We start from the raw sequence: 16,146 nt of genomic DNA, 5'->3' as shown, positions 1-16,146 counted from the left end.
GCCCTAAGCAAGCACATTTATTCCTAAGGTGAAAGCTTTACTGAGAAAACCCATTAAAAACAATAAAAGGACCAGAGAGCACCAAAAGCTCTTTGGCCAGTGTGTGATGCTCCAGATCCCTTCAATGGCATTAGCTGTGGTTGCACATTCATCATAGATGTTAGCTCAGAACAAGCATGCAAACTGCCTCCCCCCACTTGGACAGATGGTCCTGTCCATTTACTGGATCAGAAAACAAGCCCTGAGTCGGCTTAAACTCAGGCTATTTATCCAAAAGCCGTTGCTTTGTCTGCTGGCCTCTTGGGAACCCAATATGAACCAGGATGTTCATGGAGGTTTGTGGGTCAATTTCTCCCATGACAAACACTGGCCCGCAATGATATGTACATTTCATACATTAAGATCTCCCAAAGACAGGGCATGAAATTAGCATGCCTGTCACACACACCATTCTGATGAAAAAGCTAGCAATAAATAAAAATAAAAAACGAGGAATCCAGAGGCAACGTAAAGTCTAATACATTTATTTGTGCATAAGCTTTCGTGGGCAAAACCCACGTTGTCGATGAATCCACAAAAGCTTATGCTGAAATAATAATAGTCCTGTTGCACCTAGAGACTAACAACAATATATAGTATCATGAGCTTTCCTGCGTAAAACGCACTTTATCAGATGAGTTACAGTTGAGGGTTTGCCCATGAAAACTCATGATACTGTATATTTTTGTTAGTCTCTAAGGGTACGTCTACACTACAGCGCTAGTTCGAACTAACTTAGTTCGAATTAGTTAATTCGAACTAAGCTAGTTCGAACTAATGCATCTAGAACTAAAAACTAGTTCGAACTAGCGTTTTGCTAGTTCGAACTAGTAAGTCCACATTGAGTGGACTCTGAACAGGGCTTAATGATGGCCGGAAGCAGTGCCGGCAGGGCATAAAAGGAGGACATAGAGCATGGAGATACTGTCTCAGGCTAGCCGAGGGCTGCGCTTAAAGGGTCCCGACCCCCACCCCGGACAGACAGTTCTCAGGGGTGCCCCGCTTGCAAAGAAGTTCTGGCTTGGAGTGCCCTGAGTGCCCACACTGGGCACATCACACCACTCGGCCATCAGCCCGGCTGCACTTGCCGCAGGCTGCCATCTGGGGAGAGGGAGTAATTGGGGGGCTGCAGGAGAGCTTCCACCCCCAGAAGCCCGCAGAGCCAGCCCAGTCCTCCCCATCGGGGGCTCGTACCCCATTCCTCCCTCACCTCCTTCCACTTGCCCTTCCCTAGCCCCCCTTCTTATTGATGTACAAAATAAAGATAACGTTTCTTCCAACATTGACTCTGTCTTTATTGAAAAAAACTGGGGGAGACTGGGAAAAGGAGGTGGGAGAGGGGAAGAGAAAGGCTGGGAGAGGGGAGGGCAACTAACATGATCAGGGGTTTGGCACAGGTCCCAGATGAAGAGAGGCTACAGAGACTGGGACTGTTCAGCTTAGAAAAGAGGAGACGGAGGGGGGACAGGATAGAGGTCTCTAAAAGCAGGGGTTGGGTGGAGAGGGTGCATTCAGAAAAGTTCTTCCTGAGTTCCCATAAAGAAGGACTAGAGGACACCAAAGGAAAGGAATGGGTAGCAGGCTTCAAACTAGTAAGAGAAAGTTGTTGTTGTTGACAAAGCAAATAGTTAACCTGTGGAACTCCTTGCTGCAGGAGGCTGTGAAGGCTAGAACTAGAACAGAGTTTAAAGAGAAGTGAGATAAAGTGATGGAGGTTGGGTCCATGGAGTCCTATTAGCCAGAGGGTAGGAGTGGTGTCCCTGCCCAAAGTTTGTGGAAGGCTGGAGAGGGATGGCACGAGACAAATGGCTTGGTCACTGTCTTCGGTCCATCCCCTCCAGGGTCCCTAGGGTTGGCCGCTGTTGGCAGACAGGCTACTGGGCTAGATGGACCTTTGGTCTGACCCAGTACGGCCATTGTAAGCTCAGGGCTCAGTGTCGGGGGTCTCAGTGGACCCCCTTGATTTTCATGCACACCTGGTCCTGGGTGGCCAGGCTGGCAGCTCTCCTGCCCTAGACGGCCACTTTCCTGTGCCTAGTGCGGAGATCGTGGACGAGGTCCACGATGTCCGCACTAGCCCAGGAAGGTGTCCGCCTCTTGCGGTCCAGGGCAAGCTCCCGGGAGCCGCCAGCCTGGTCCCGGCAAGAGGGGGTGGGCTGGGGGGCATCGGGTGGGTGGCTCTGTGCCGTGCCAGGTGCAGGGTCTGCTAGCTGGGTGCTGGCAGGCTTGCACCTGGCACGGGCACCGTAGCCAGCCCGTGCCCCTTTAAGGGGTCCGGGGCCGGGAGGGGGGCATAGAGTTTCCCTGGTGTTGGCCAGAGTGGCCACCAGGGAAACCTGGGGAGGGCTAGCCTCCCACTAGTTCGAACTAAAGGGCTACACAGCCCTTAGTTCGAACTAGCTAGTTCGAACTAGGCGTTAGTCCTCGTAAAATGAGGTTTACCTAGTTCGAACTAAGCGCTCCGCTAGTTCGATTCAAATTCGAACTAGCGGAGCGCTAGTGTAGCGCATAGGAAAGTTAGTTCGAACTAACGTCCGTTAGTTCGAACTAACTTTCTAGTGTAGACATACCCTAAGGGTGTGTCTACACTGCACCATAGCTCCAAATAAGAGATGTAATTGTCTACACAGCACCAAATTTTGAAATAACCCGCTATTCTGAAACATTCCTTACTCCTCGTGCAATGAAGTTTACAGGGATGTTGGAACAGCAAGCCCTAAATAATGGGCTTGCTATGAAGACGCGGGATAGCTATTTTGGGATACTCCAAAAATAGCATTGCAGTGTTGACATAGCCTCGGGTATCACAGGACTTCTTTGTTTTTATAGATACAGACTCATACGGCTACCCCTCTGAGACAAAAATCAAAGTAGCAACATATGAAATTAATTTAAAAACTTAGTTAACGGAAAGGCTGCCAAAAGTCATTTTAAAATGGGAATTCCTCATCTAGTGGATTTCTACAGAGCTTTGTTCTCAGCCCAATGCTGTTCACTAACTCTAACAACAATCTAGAAGAAAATATCCGTGAATTGATGGTAAAATTGGGAGAAGACATAAAGATGGGTTAAGTGTGAGTAACTCAGATGGGTTAATAGGTGAGTAACTCAGAGCACTTTGGAGTACTTGGAAAACTTGCCTCATTTGAACAACATGCATTAAAATACAGCCAAAACAGGACATCTCTATCAGAACAAAGACTTTATGTGACACTTAGGCTATGTCTAGACTGCAAGCCTCTTTCGAAAGAGAGCGTCTAGACTGCACACGGAACTTTTGAAAGAGCAAGCCGCTTTTTTGAAAGAAAGCACCCAGTGAGTCTGGATGCTCTCTTTCGAAGAAGCCCTATTTACATTCAAGAACGCCTTCGTTCGAAAGAAGCACTTTCGAAAGAAGGCGTTCTTCCTCGTCAAATGAGGTTTACCGCCGTCGAAAGAAAAGCCGCATTCTTTTGATTTAATTTTGAAAGAACGCGGCTGCAGTCTAGACGCAGGTGAAGTTTTTTCGGAAAAAGGCTACTTTTCCCAAAAAAACCCCTGAGTCTGGACACAGCCTTACAGCAAGCACTGTATCCTGGAAAGTAGTGACTCTGAAAAGAACTTAGGGGTGTTGGTAGAAACCAACCACACACCACCTTGCAGTGCAGTGTGAGGGCTAAGAGAGCTAATATGATCCTGGGTTGCATAAACAAAAGGCTGTTGCAAAACCGGAAAGAGTTCAGTTCAAGGGCTGGAAAACCTGCTGTAGAGTGAGACACTTAAGATGTTTAAAATGTTTTAGATAATCAGAGGAACTTGATGGTGGGCTTCAAGTACCTGCATGGGGACCTTTCGGGCTTTGTATTCTGGGCAGACAAAAGTGTAACAAGATCCACTGACTGGAAGCTGAAGCTAGATGACTCCAGACTGAAAACAGGGTGCAAATGGGAGGAATTAATTGCTGGAACAACTCACCTGGAGACATGGGGGATTCTCCACTATCTGGAGACAAGACTTTGGACACTTCTTTCCAACGGCTGAGCCCAGAGCAGTGGGCTCCAGCGGTGACTGAGGCTCTCTGGCCTGCGTTATCCAGACCGGAGGGCTCTCTGGCCTTCCAGGCCAGAATTCATGGGGTCCTACCACTGGCTCCGAGGCTCCATGTGACATGAAGGAGCTGCTGCTGGCTTTGCGCCCAGACAGGTTTCCCTGGAAGCCAGACAGCGCATTTTGCCTCTGGGCCCTGGCTGAGGCAGGAATTCTTCCGGTGGGCTGGGTTTTGGCAGGCACGCTGGCTGTGGAGTGACAGATAAAGAGGAGCAACAGCTTTCTGTGGAGGGACCCCTGCTGCAGGAGTTGGGAGCAAAAATGTGCCCAGGGCAGGACAGGGGGGCTGATGACGCCTGCCTCTTGGGCATGGAACAAAGCTGCCCCCTCGCCATCACCTTCCCCTGCCCCGCTCTGCAGTTGAACCCCACCGTTCCCCTTGCAGAGGCAGGCTCACAACTCCCCCAGGTGTGCAGCTCCCCCTCCCCCCAGCTGTGCAGCCAGTGCCCCCCATCAGGCCTCCCCGCTTCCCCCAGGTGTGCAGCTATCCCCAGGTGGGCAGCCGGTGCCCCTGTAGGGTTGCTGCGGGCTACAGGGTAAATCGCTACAGCCTGCCTGAAACACAGGGGAGCCGGGTCTAGTGCCCATCTGGGCCAGCAACCTGGGGGATTAAACCCCTCTAGAGCTGGTCCACCCGAGAGCTCCCACTGGGCCTGGCGCACAGGTCCCCTTCCTGGCAGCACACCAGGCACCATTTGGGCACCCTCAGGTGCCCAGCCCCTCGACTTCATGCATGTGCCCAGGCCGGTATCCCCCCCTCCAACTCTCCTGGGCAGTTAGTGGAGTTATAGCAAAACCGAACCAAGTGTATTTGACAAAGTGCAAGCAAGGTTACTTATTAGTTCCCATAATGGAAGAACTAGAGGACACCAAATGAAATTAATGAGTCGCAGGTTTAAAACTAATAAACGAAAGTTCTTCTTCACACAGAGTGTGTCTAGACTGGCCAGTTTTTCCGGAAAATCAGCCGCTTTTCTGGAAAAGCTTGCCAGCTGTCTACACTGGCCGCTTGAATTTCCGCAAAAGCACTGACTTCCTACTGTAAGAAATCAGTGCTTCTTGCGGAAATACTACGCTGCTCCCGTTTGGGCAAAAGTCGTCTTGCGCAAAGCTTTTGTGCAAAAGGGCCAATGTAGACAGCTCAGATTTGTTTTGTGCAAAAAAGCCCCGATCGTGAAAATGGCGATTGGGGCTTTTTTGCAGAATAAGCGCATCGAGATTGGCCAGGACGCTTTTTCGCAAAAAGTGCTTTTGCGGAAAAGCGTCCGTGCCAAACTAGACGCTCTTTTCCGAAAATGCTTTTAACGGAAAACTTTTCCGTTAAAAGCATTTCCGGAAAATCATGCCAGTCTAGACGTAGCCACAGCGTGTAGTCAACCTGTGGAACTCCTTGCCAGAGGAGGCTGTGAAGGCTAGGACTATAACAGAGTTTAAAGAGAAGCTAGATAATTTCATGGAGGTTAGGTCCATAAAAGGCTATTAGTCGGGGGATAAAATGGTGTCCCTGGCCTCTGTTTGTCAGAGGCCGGAGAAGGATGGCAGGAGACAAATTGCTTGATCATTGTCTTCAGTCCACCCTCTCTGGGGCACCTGGTGCTGGCCACTGTTGGTAGACAGGCTACCGGGCTAGATGGACTTTTGGTCTGACCCAGTACGGCCTTTCTTATGTTCTAAGGGATTCAGACAGAAGCAGGTAAAAGGATGGACACGTATTGGCCTGATGCCTGTCCAAGGAGGCATTTCTCACCCCAGGGTCAGCTCACACAGCACCCCTGCAGTCCAGAGAGCCAGAAATGCTGGCGTGTTGCCTCCCTGTCAGGGTACCACCTTGCACCTGTCTCTCCCTCCTGCCCTTCCAAGCCTTGGGCCTCTCTTCATGGCTGGGTACTGGACTAATTTCACCAGCCCCGACGGTTCCCCTCTCGAGGGTATTTTCCGGGGGCTCTTCTGGACTTTGCCAAGGTGCCAGGCTTGTTCAGCCGGGCTGGGCCCCAACAGGTCATGTGTTCCCAGTCTGGAGTTAGCTAGGAGACCCCCTGGGGTCTGGCTTCACCTCCAGCAGCCCGGACGGCAGCCGTCTCCCTGGCGCAGCCTGGCAAAGCATTCCCTGCACTCAGCACCCCACCCGGGCAATCCGGGCCGCAAGCTGGAGCCCTGGGGGTCAGGGCTCTGCCCCAGGTGTGCAGCTGGATCTCCCCCCCCACCCTCAGGAGCGCGTTCCTCCCCGCCCCCCAGCCCAGGGCGCAGGGCGCAGTTCCTCCCCAAGAGCGCAGAGCCTCCCCAGGTGCGCTCTCTCCTCGCCGAAAACGAAAGCGGCCGGGAGGCGGAAGCGCTGCGCTGCGGGCGGCAGAGGGACCCGGGGCCGGGCTCAGGGTCACAGCGGCTGCCGCGGGGAGCGAGCGGAGCCGGCATGGCCGGGGCGGGGATCGTCAGCTTCTTCCGAAACAGCGTGAGGCGCCGGTCGGCGCGCAGAGGTGAGGGGCGCAGGGAGCGGGCGGGACCCCGAGCCCAGCCCCGGACCCGCTGCCCCTACTGCTCGGGTCTCCTGCCCCATTGCTGCGTCCTCCCCCCCGAGCTCTCCTTGCCCCATTGCTGCGTCCTCCCCCCGAGCTCTCCCTGCCCCATTGCTGCGTCCTCCCCCCCCAGCTCTCCCTGCCCCATTGCTGCGTCCTCCCCCCCAGCTCTCCCTGCCCCATTGCTGCGTCCTCCCTCCCCAGCTCTCCCTGCCCCATTGCTGCGTCCCGTCCCGCCCCCGAGCTCTCTCTGCCCCATTGCTGCGTCCCGTCCCGCCCCCCGAGCTCTCTCTGCCCCATTGTTGCGTCCTCCCCCCCCCCCGAGCTCTCTCTGCCCCATTGCTGCGTCCTCCCCCCCCGAGCTCTCTCTGCCCCATTGCTGCGTCCTCCCCCCCAGCTCTCCCTGCCCCATTGCTGCGTCCCGTCCCGCCCCCCCGAGCTCTCCCTGCCCCATTGCTGCGTCCTCCCCCCCCGAGCTCTCTCTGCCCCATTGCTGCGTCTTCCCCCCCCCCCCGAGCTCTCCCTGCCCCATTGCTGCGTCCTCCCCCCCGAGCTCTCTCTGCCCCATTGCTGCGTCCCGTCCCGCCCCCCGAGCTCTCTCTGCCCCATTGCTGCGTCCCGTCCCGCCCCCCCAGCTCTCTCTGCCCCATAGCCGCGCCCCCCCGAGTCTCCCCCTCACCGAGTGGCTGGGGACTCGCAGCTGCGCTGCAAGCGGGATCCGGGGCTTTCCCTGGGCGTCAGCAGTCCGGGATTCCCGGAGCGGGAGGGCGGCCCAGGGGCAGCGCTGGCTCGGGCCCAAGCGGAGTTCGAAAGGCAGGATCGGGCCCACTCGCGCTGCAAAGCGGCTTTACCCTCCCCCGCCCCTTTTGAACCCGGCCTGGCCGGGCCATCCGCTGCCTCCCCCCAGGCCCGGCCCGATGTGGCCGGCGGGGGGGGGGGGGGGGGGGTGAGCTCCCAAGTCTCCAGGGCCTGACCTGCGGCTAAGTCACACCTCTGCGGGACGGGCCTGCCCCTGGCTTTAAACACTGGAAATGCTGCTGGGAGAAGCTACTGCACAAGGGCTAGTATCCAAACCTATGGGACTGCCATGGCCCCTGGCTGGACCTGCCACCTGCCTTTTACCAGGGGGGGAAACTGAGGCACGGCGCGAAACAGCCGCACCCAACGCACTGAACCGAACCTGAGGCTCCCAAGTGCTAACCCCTGCCCCGATTCACTGGAGAGTCCGCGCAACTCGCGAGATTTCTGCCTCAGGCTGGCGCTGCCCCAATTCTGATGCCATGAGTGGTGGCAACAGAGCGATCGCTAGGCCTAGTGCCTGGCGCCTGGCACGTGCCCCATGGGGCCCAGGGAGGAATGGCGCCAAAGAGCCACCCTGCCAGGACGCTGCGTGCCCATTGGTTTGGGTGCCGCGGGGCCCGGCGCTGCTGGCTTTGCCCTGCCAGGTTTGCGATCAAGCGTTTCTGGAGCTGAAAACCCCCGTTTCCTCTGGGCCGGGCGGCTGCACGTTGCACAAAGCGCTGCTGAAATGGCACCTGCGATGCAAATGGTGCACGGTTCCAGTAATTCTGCGCGTGAGGGTCTGATGGTATCGCAGCCTCGCGGAACCCGAGCGAATCAGGGAGTCGCTCCCCGGGCTGATCTCGTGTAGGCAAGACGGAGATTGGCCCTTCTTGCCCCCACGCCGTGTGGGCGGGAGGTGCTTGTGCCTGCAGAGAAATTGTATTTAATGTGACTTGCTCAGATCAGAAGCCAGTTTAGTGAACTCTGGGCAATTTGTATCAACGGGGCCTCCGGGGCAGCTCCCTCCTGCACTGGCTCCTCTGTGGGTCATGCTAGGCTGCACCAGGAGGGTGGGTGGGGGGGGGGGCAGGGAATGCCGCTGCACCTGTTTTGGGTTCCAGAGCTGCAGCTGTCTGCTTTCAGTCCCTGCTCACCCAGACAGACAAACAGACAGACTTCCCTTCAGGGGAACCCAGCCCCCTCCTGCGAGGGCCATGCTACTCTCCGACCTCTCTCCCTCCTACACCCCCCATCCCCCAGCCAGGGCGGGCGGGCTCTCCCAGCCTTCCCCAGCCAGGGCAGGCGGCCCCCCCCCCAAGCTGGTTCATATCACCACCCATCTCTTACTTGCACCTCAGCAAGGGAAAACCTGTTCCCCCCCCCCAACCTGAGGGGGGCCAATCCCAGAGGCTCCACCCCCAGCACCGGTCACCTCAGACCCACACCATCACGGCAGCCTCCTGCAGCTGCTTGGGGGGTTGGGCAACCTCACCTGATGAGCGAGCAGACAGATATAGCAGCAGCCGAGATGATCTCCTCCTAACTCAGAAGCCTTAGCCGTGCCTGTGCGATCCATTCGGCCCAGGGTCCTGGCTCCCGTTGCGCTGTACAGCGGGACATCCTAGCGTGCCGGCCCTCTGGCTCCTGCTAAGGCCTCATGGGGTTAGATTTTCCCAGCATGCACTGACACAAACCCGGTTGGCATGGACGATCTGGATAAACTCAGGTGGCTTTTCTGACGGCCACGTCGCTAAGTGCGTCTTGGAACCCACGGAGATGACTCCCCCTAACTTGTTACAAAAGGGCGGCTGTATTTGCCACACGGGTGAGCTGCAGAAGTGTGGCTGCGGCGAAGGGCTATTTCCAGTTGCACCTGATCCACGTGGGCTACGTCTCCACTGGCGTGATTTTCTGGAAATGCTTTTCACGGAAAAGTTTTCCATTAAAAGCATTTTCGGAAAAGCGCGTCTAGATTGGCAGGACGCTTTTCTGGAAAAGCACTTTTTCCGGAAAAGCGTCCTGGCCAATCTAGACGCGCTTTTCCGCAAAAAAGCCCCAATCGCCATTTTAGCCATCGGGGCTTTTTTTGTGGAAAACAGAACTATGCTGTCTACACTGGCCCTTTCAGGCAAAAGTCTTTCGGAAAATGTAATGATTTTACATGAGATCGTCAGTGCTTTTGCGGAAATTCAAGCGGCCAGTGTAGGCAGCTGGCAAGTTTTTCCGGAAAATCATCTGATTTTCCGGAAAAACTTGCCAGTGTAGACACAGCCGTGGTGTCAGGGTTACAGAAGGAACAAGTTCTCGGGGCTTTGTGATACCTGGCCGAAAGAGCCACCCAGGTGGGGTCTTGCCCGGCAGCCGGCGTGCATTTTAAGGCCAGGCCAAGCACTTGAGCAGTGTTTCTCAACCCTTTTTTATAAAGTATCCCTTGAAAAATAATATGAACCCTCAGTACCCACAGTTTTCAGATGCAGAATTTTTTTCGACCATTGCAACACATTTGTTCAAACAACTTAATCACAGCTGGGTGGGCAGTGAAATGTTTGGGTGTAAAAAGTACACAAATAGCACACTACAACTTAACACACAAGTTCAGTGTTCTCCAAATCACAGCCGTGCTGATGTGCCCCCCGGACTTCTCTCGGGGACCCCACGGCTACTCGTACCCCTGGCTGAGAAACACTGGCCTAGCGGACAGATGGCCGTGAACAGGCCTGCACTGGTTCTATGGGGCGGCGTGGGGTCCTAGGTGAGCCCGGTGGAAACCAGATCCTGCTTTTCGCTGCTGCTTTGCTGAGGGTGCCCTGTTGCCAGGGAGGGTGCACTCCGGAGGAAGTACGACCTTTTGACCGTGGTGGTTTCCTCCTGCAGCCGGCTGTCAGTTCTGCTGCTGGCCCAGCCTCTAGAAGAACCTCTGTACCATCCAGGAACAGCCAGCTCCAAGCTAATCTAATCTCTTCCAGGAAAGGCCACGCAGCAATGCAGGTGCCTGGCAGGTGTAGCCCTGCGGCTCCTTTCCGGGGGACCTGCCTGCTGTCCTGCTCAGCAGCTGTGCCTTCCACGCCCACGGAGGGGGCAGGCCTGTCCGATAGCGCTGGGGTGCGGGTGTATTACCCAGGATGCTGCGGCGGCCGCTAAGGCAAACAGGGTTGGTGTTTGCATGGCAGGGCTACGCTGGGGCATTCCTCCGCATTCTGCTTCCTGCTGCGTCTTGTTCGCTCCTCCTGCCGGCCCGCCTCCCTGGCATGGGGACTTATCTGCCGAGCGAGCATCCCTCTGCGTCGGGCGTGTGGAAGGCTCGGGGGCAACGCCTCGGAGCGGGCGGATCGCTTCGGGTGTCCTGTGAATTTGGAAACGGATCTCCCCCTCTTCGGGAGGGGACCCTCCTGGCCCTGGCGTGTCTTTTGCTGGCTGCAAATAAAGCAGCACAGGGCTGAGGCTGAAGATGCACAAAGCATCCTCTCCCTCTCAAAGTCCTCTCCCTTCCCCCCGAGCATGCTCTGTGGCAGGGAACACTGGAGAACGTAGGCCCAGGGAGGGAGCAGGGCAGAGAGGCTGTTCGCAAGAAGTATGACGAGTTGGGGAATAAAGGCAGCCTGACAGCTGGCCAGTGGGAGGAACCTGGGAACCAAATGACTAAAGGTTGAACCGGAGTCAAGATCACAAGGGATGGGGGTGGGCAGAGCAGAAGGGTGGGAGGAAGGGGACAGAGAAGGGAGGGAGAATTTTGACTTGCTGCTGATGCTGAATATCTGTGTGAGAGAGCCCTGGAGGTGCCTGGGACAATAGGGGGTCTGTGGGGCTTGGCCCCGAGTGTTGCTCACAATATCAGGGCAAGGTGCTGGCGAAAGAAGGTGCACACCCCTTGGCGGAGTGCCTGGCCGGCCTGTGGGCAGGAGGAGAAGGCGGATGCTGGCCTGCAGGAAGGTGCTGTGCCTCTGGGCCGCCTCTGGAGAAGAGAAAGGTGGTTGTCTCTGGCCCATTAGACACCCCTGCCCCGTCTGAGGGCCCAGCCCAAAGCCTGGGTAGAAGGAAAGAGCTGAGGCTTGTGCGCTGGGTGAGGAGAAAGGGCTTGAGGGCCCCCCCCAGTCCTGGTGGCCTCCCAGCCCTCCTCCAATTGCTGGTCCGAGAGGGACAGAACCTCCATGAGCTCGAAAGACTCACCCCCATTCCTCTGGCCCTGGGCCCAAGCTGGGAGAGCAGGGTGTTTCTGGAACGAGGGCCTCGTATTTGGAGTCCCAGGTTGCCTTAAAGCTGCTTTGCACACGTCAGGCCATGGTGGTCGGACGGCGCGCGAGGGGCTGTGGTGGACGGACGGATGGTGCAGCGGCAGCGCGTGAGGGGCCGTGGTGGATGGACCGACGGACAGATGGACAGTGAAGTGGCACGCATGGGGCTGTGGTGGACGGATGGACAGTGTGGTGTGCGTGGGGCTGTGGTCGATAGATGGTCAGTGCAGCGGCCTGCGAGGGGCTGTGGTGGTCGGAAGGACGGGTGTGGTGGCGTGCGTGGGGCTGTGGTGGTCGGAAGGACGGGTGTGGTGGCGTGCGTGGGGCTGTGGTGGTCGGACGGACGGGTGTGGTGGCGTGCGAGGGGCTGTGGTGGTCGAACGGACGATGTGGTGGCCTGCGAGGGGCTGTGGTGGTCGGAAGGACGGGTGTGGTGGCCTGCGAGGGGCTGTGGTGGTCAGAAGGACGGGTGTGGTGGCCTGCGAGGGGCTGTGGTGGTCGGAAGGACGGGTGCGGCGGCGCGCGAGGGGCTGTGGTGGTCGGACGGACGGTGCGGCGGCGCGAGGGGCTGTGGTGGTCGGACAGTGTGGTGGCGTGCGAGGGGCTGTGGTGGTCGGACGGACGGTGCGGCGGCGCGCGAGGGGCTGTGGTGGTCGGACGGACGGTGCGGCGGCGCGCGAGGGGCTGTGGTGGTCGGACGGACGGTGCGGCGGCGCGCGAGGGGCTGTGGTGGTCGGACAGTGTGGTGGCGTGCGAGGGGCTGTGGTGGTTGGACGGACGGTGCGGCGGCGTGCGAGGGGCTGTGGTGGTCGGACGGACGGTGCGGTGGCGTGCGAGGGGCTGTGGTGGTCGGACGGACGGTGCGGTGGCGTGCGAGGGGCTGTGGTGGTCGGACAGTGTGGTGGCGTGCGAGGGGCTGTGGTGGTCGGACGGACGGTGCGGTGGCGTGCGAGGGGTTGTGGTGGTCGGACGGACGGTGCGGCGGCGTGCGAAGGGCTGTGGTGGTCGGACAGTGTGGTGGCGTGCGAGGGGCTGTGGTGGTCGGACGGACGGTGCGGTGGCGTGCGAGGGGCTGTGGTGGTCGGACAGTGTGGTGGCGTGCGAGGGGCTGTGGTGGTCGGACGGACGGTGCGGCGGCGTGCGAGGGGCTGTGGTGGTCGGACAGTGTGGTGGCGTGCGAGGGGCTGTGGTGGTCGGACGGACGGTGCGGCTGCGTGCGAGGGGCTGTGGTGGTCGGACGGACGGTGCGGCGGCCTGCGTGGGGCTGTGGTGGTCGGACGGACGGTGCGGCGGCGTGCGAGGGGCTGTGGTGGTCGGACGGACGGTGCGGCGGCGTGCGAAGGGCTGTGGTGGTCGGACAGTGTGGTGGCGTGCGAGGGGCTGTGGTGGTCGGACGGACGGTGCGGCGGCGTGCGAGGGGCTGTGGTGGTCGGACAGTGTGGTTGCGTGCGAGGGGCTGTGGTGGTCGGACGGACGGTGCGGCGGCGTGCGAGGGGCTGTGGTGGTCGGACAGTGTGGTGGCGTGCGAGGGGCTGTGGTGGTCGGACGGACGGACGGTGCGGCGGCGTGCGAGGGGCTGTGGTGGACGGACGCTGCGGCGTGAATCTGGAGTGAGCCGTCTAACTGGACGCCCCCCACATCGGCACCTCAGCGAATGAGGCAGGGATGGTCTCGTGTGACAGGAAGATCCACCTCGGTTTTAAACGTCGGTGCGCCCGCTGGCTCGTCACTGCTGTAAATGCCGCTTTGTTTGGGGCCCAGTCCGGCTCCCGCTGCAGTTGGTGGCCGTCTCCACGGGGAGCTGGCCCAGCTGTCGCTGAGCAGTAGCCCAGCTGCACAACGAACGTGGCCCGGGTCTGCAGGCGGGATAGCCTGTGACCGAGTCATGGGAGATGGGATCGTGATGCTCGTGTGCCCGGGGAACGAGTTAGCTCTGCCATCTCCTGACTCCGGAGGGTCTCACTCCGCAAGCTGGACTTTCTTCTCATGTAGCTTGTCCTTGGGGTCCCGGATCAGCTGCGATCCTGCCTAGCTCTATGGGGCTGTCTGGACAGTCTGAAACCCCGGGCGTGCAGAGACGTGCCACCTCTCCCTAGGCCAGCTGCAGGGCTGGGGGCTGGCAGAGGAGCTGTTGCACCTTCTCTAGGCTCCCTGACGTTCCTCCTACCAGGTGTGGCTCTAACAGCTTTAGGGACACGGTGTCACCGGAGCAAAGCACAGCAGCCTCGTACGTGGGCTGGACTGACAGTCCCTCCCCGCTGGCGCAGTGTAGCATAGACAGGCTGCAGCAAATACAGCCTGGTCTTCTCCTGTCCTCCTGCATGGTGCCCTGCCGTACCCCCGTCCCTGTCGGATGGTTCCTGTTCCTGTTCTGTTGGAACTTGGACCCGGGGTGAGCGGTGCCTGGCAACCCTGCTCTGATAACTCTCCTTCCGAGCCGCTCGGCACCTGTTCCGGGCAATAAAACTCCTAGTCAGGGATCCAGATGAGGATGGAGGGAGGAGGTGGTGTGTGTTGCCCTGGAAGGACAGCTGCTTTCTGGGTGCACCCAGAGTCTGGCGGGTCTGCAATGCTAAGGCCTGACGAGTGGACTCTGGGGGAAGGCGCTTTGTGCACCTGGGGCTTAGAAAGCTGCCCTTGCTGACCAGTGGGGTCTCCAACCCGCTTCATACACGTGGGTTCTGCTGTGCGGGTGCGAGCGGGCGCTCGGCCTCCCGCCCTCACCCCGTCAGCCTGCTGTCAACCCCAGAGCGAGGCGCAGACGTCCACCATGCAGGGACTGTGTCACTCGGAGGAGCAGCCTCCTAGGTTACGTGATGCGAGTGATTCATGGACCTTTAAGAAACAGCCCACATGTCTCGATATCGCAACTCTTTGCAGCTCCCTGCTGGCTGGAAGCTGCCGGGCAATTTTCACACCCACTAGAATTTCCATTTCCCCTTGGCGGAGGGGTCAACGCCCTTCCCTTTGGCCCGTGACGGCGGGCACTCCCAGCCCTTCGCTGTTCCTTTCGAGGTGGGCCGGAGGGCGTCTCTCCGCGCCTGGCGCCTGCACAGCGGGCAAGTCAACTCCAAAGTTAATACACCATCCCCATCTCTGGAGGTGGCCAGGTGCAGCCTGGGATGAAGGATAGCTGCTTCCCGTGCTTAATGGGTGCAAAGGGGCCTGTGGACACTCTTATTCTGAATTCACGGAATCCACTTTGAAAATGGATTAAGCTAATTTTGAACAAAACATTTCCATTCCAGAATACGAGCCTCCACACAGGGAGTTAATGAGGAAAAACAATTATGCTTTAAATTTGCACCCTGCCTTAATCTGAATTAACATCCCAGTGTAGACAGGAGTGTGTCTGTTCAGTTGCCTCCATTTCTGGTGCAGGTACATTACCTTCTGCTCTCAGAGCCTAGGGCTGGAAGAGACCTCAGGTCATCGAGTCCAGCCCCCTGCCCAAGGCAGGACCAACCCAACTCCATCATCCCAGCCAGGGCTTGGTCAAGCCAGGACTTCAACACCTCTAGGGATGGAGATTCCACCCCCTCCCAATGGATCACTAAAACCATCCTGCAGGGCCATGTTACTGGTTTAGAAATGTGCCTGCCCATGTCTCTTTCTGCTGGAGAAGTAGCCCCATCGGCGGGTTCGTAACCACGCCCCATCACTTTTGGTTTACAGATGGAAATCGGAACGCGCCCCCGGCAGAAAGCAAACCCGAATCTGTAGGGAAGCAGGGGGAGCGAAGCCCCTTTTGCTACTCACCTGGACAGTTCTTCTTCGAATACCTCGTCGTGGTTTCACTGAAGAAGAAATCAGGGGGTGACTATGAACCCACGATAGCCTATCAGTTCCCAAAGGTAAGGAGCGCTGCCCTGGTTCTGCAATGTGCACGGATGTATTAGACGTCGCCTCAACACCTTTGGGGCTGTGGGCAGCCTGAGCGTGGATTACAGCAGCCCCGAGGCCATTTGAACTTAGCTGGAGTTTGGGGAACACGCTGGCTCCCAATGGACCCAGAATATAGGAAGCACAAAATCTAGGCTCCCCCAGGGAGTAGTCGGGTGCTAACCTGGGGCCTCCTCCTGTCCACCCTGGAGCCAGTCAGCTGTTGGACTGTGAGCTAGCAGGGACATGCTCCTCCAGTCCTGGGGCCCTGCCGACGCCCCCCCTCCTCCAGACCCACAGAACCCAACGGCAGAATCCAGATTCATTTCCCTTGGGCAGCGGCCGGGGCTGGATCCTCTTTTACAGCGATTTTACTTCTAGAATCATTTTCGTTTCAGCGCGAGAACTTACTGCGGGGCCAGAAGGAGGAGGAAGAGAGGCTGCTCCAAGCCATCCCCCTCTTCTGCTTCCCCGACGGCAATCACTGGGCCCCCCTCACCGCATACACCAGGTAGCCTGATGGATCCGGCGCAGGGCCGGGCGTGGGGAAGGGAAGGCGCATGGGTTGGGAGAATTTCCCTGTCTCGCTTCTGCAAAATCAAACCAGCCCT

The 16,146-nt window shown here is 58.1% G+C and overlaps 1 protein-coding gene across 1 annotated transcript in view; it reads left to right on the top strand.

The window, feature by feature from the left end:
* Positions 1-6,431: 6,431 nt before the first annotated feature.
* DENND2D (DENN domain containing 2D) overlaps positions 6,432-16,146 on the top strand; it is a 28,108-nt gene continuing 18,393 nt past the window's right edge. The window contains exons 1-3 of the mRNA XM_075910313.1: positions 6,432-6,599; positions 15,329-15,507; positions 15,934-16,046. Coding sequence (XP_075766428.1) covers positions 6,536-6,599; positions 15,329-15,507; positions 15,934-16,046 — 356 coding nt within the window. The 5' untranslated portion in view covers positions 6,432-6,535. The remainder of the gene's footprint in view (positions 6,600-15,328; positions 15,508-15,933; positions 16,047-16,146) is intronic.

The sequence above is a fragment of the Pelodiscus sinensis genome, chromosome 27 (genome assembly GCF_049634645.1).
Source record: "Pelodiscus sinensis isolate JC-2024 chromosome 27, ASM4963464v1, whole genome shotgun sequence".
In the NCBI taxonomy this organism is placed as follows: Eukaryota; Metazoa; Chordata; order Testudines; family Trionychidae; genus Pelodiscus; species Pelodiscus sinensis.
Note: the sequence above shows the minus strand (reverse complement) of the source record. Positions and strands in the feature narration are given on the sequence as shown.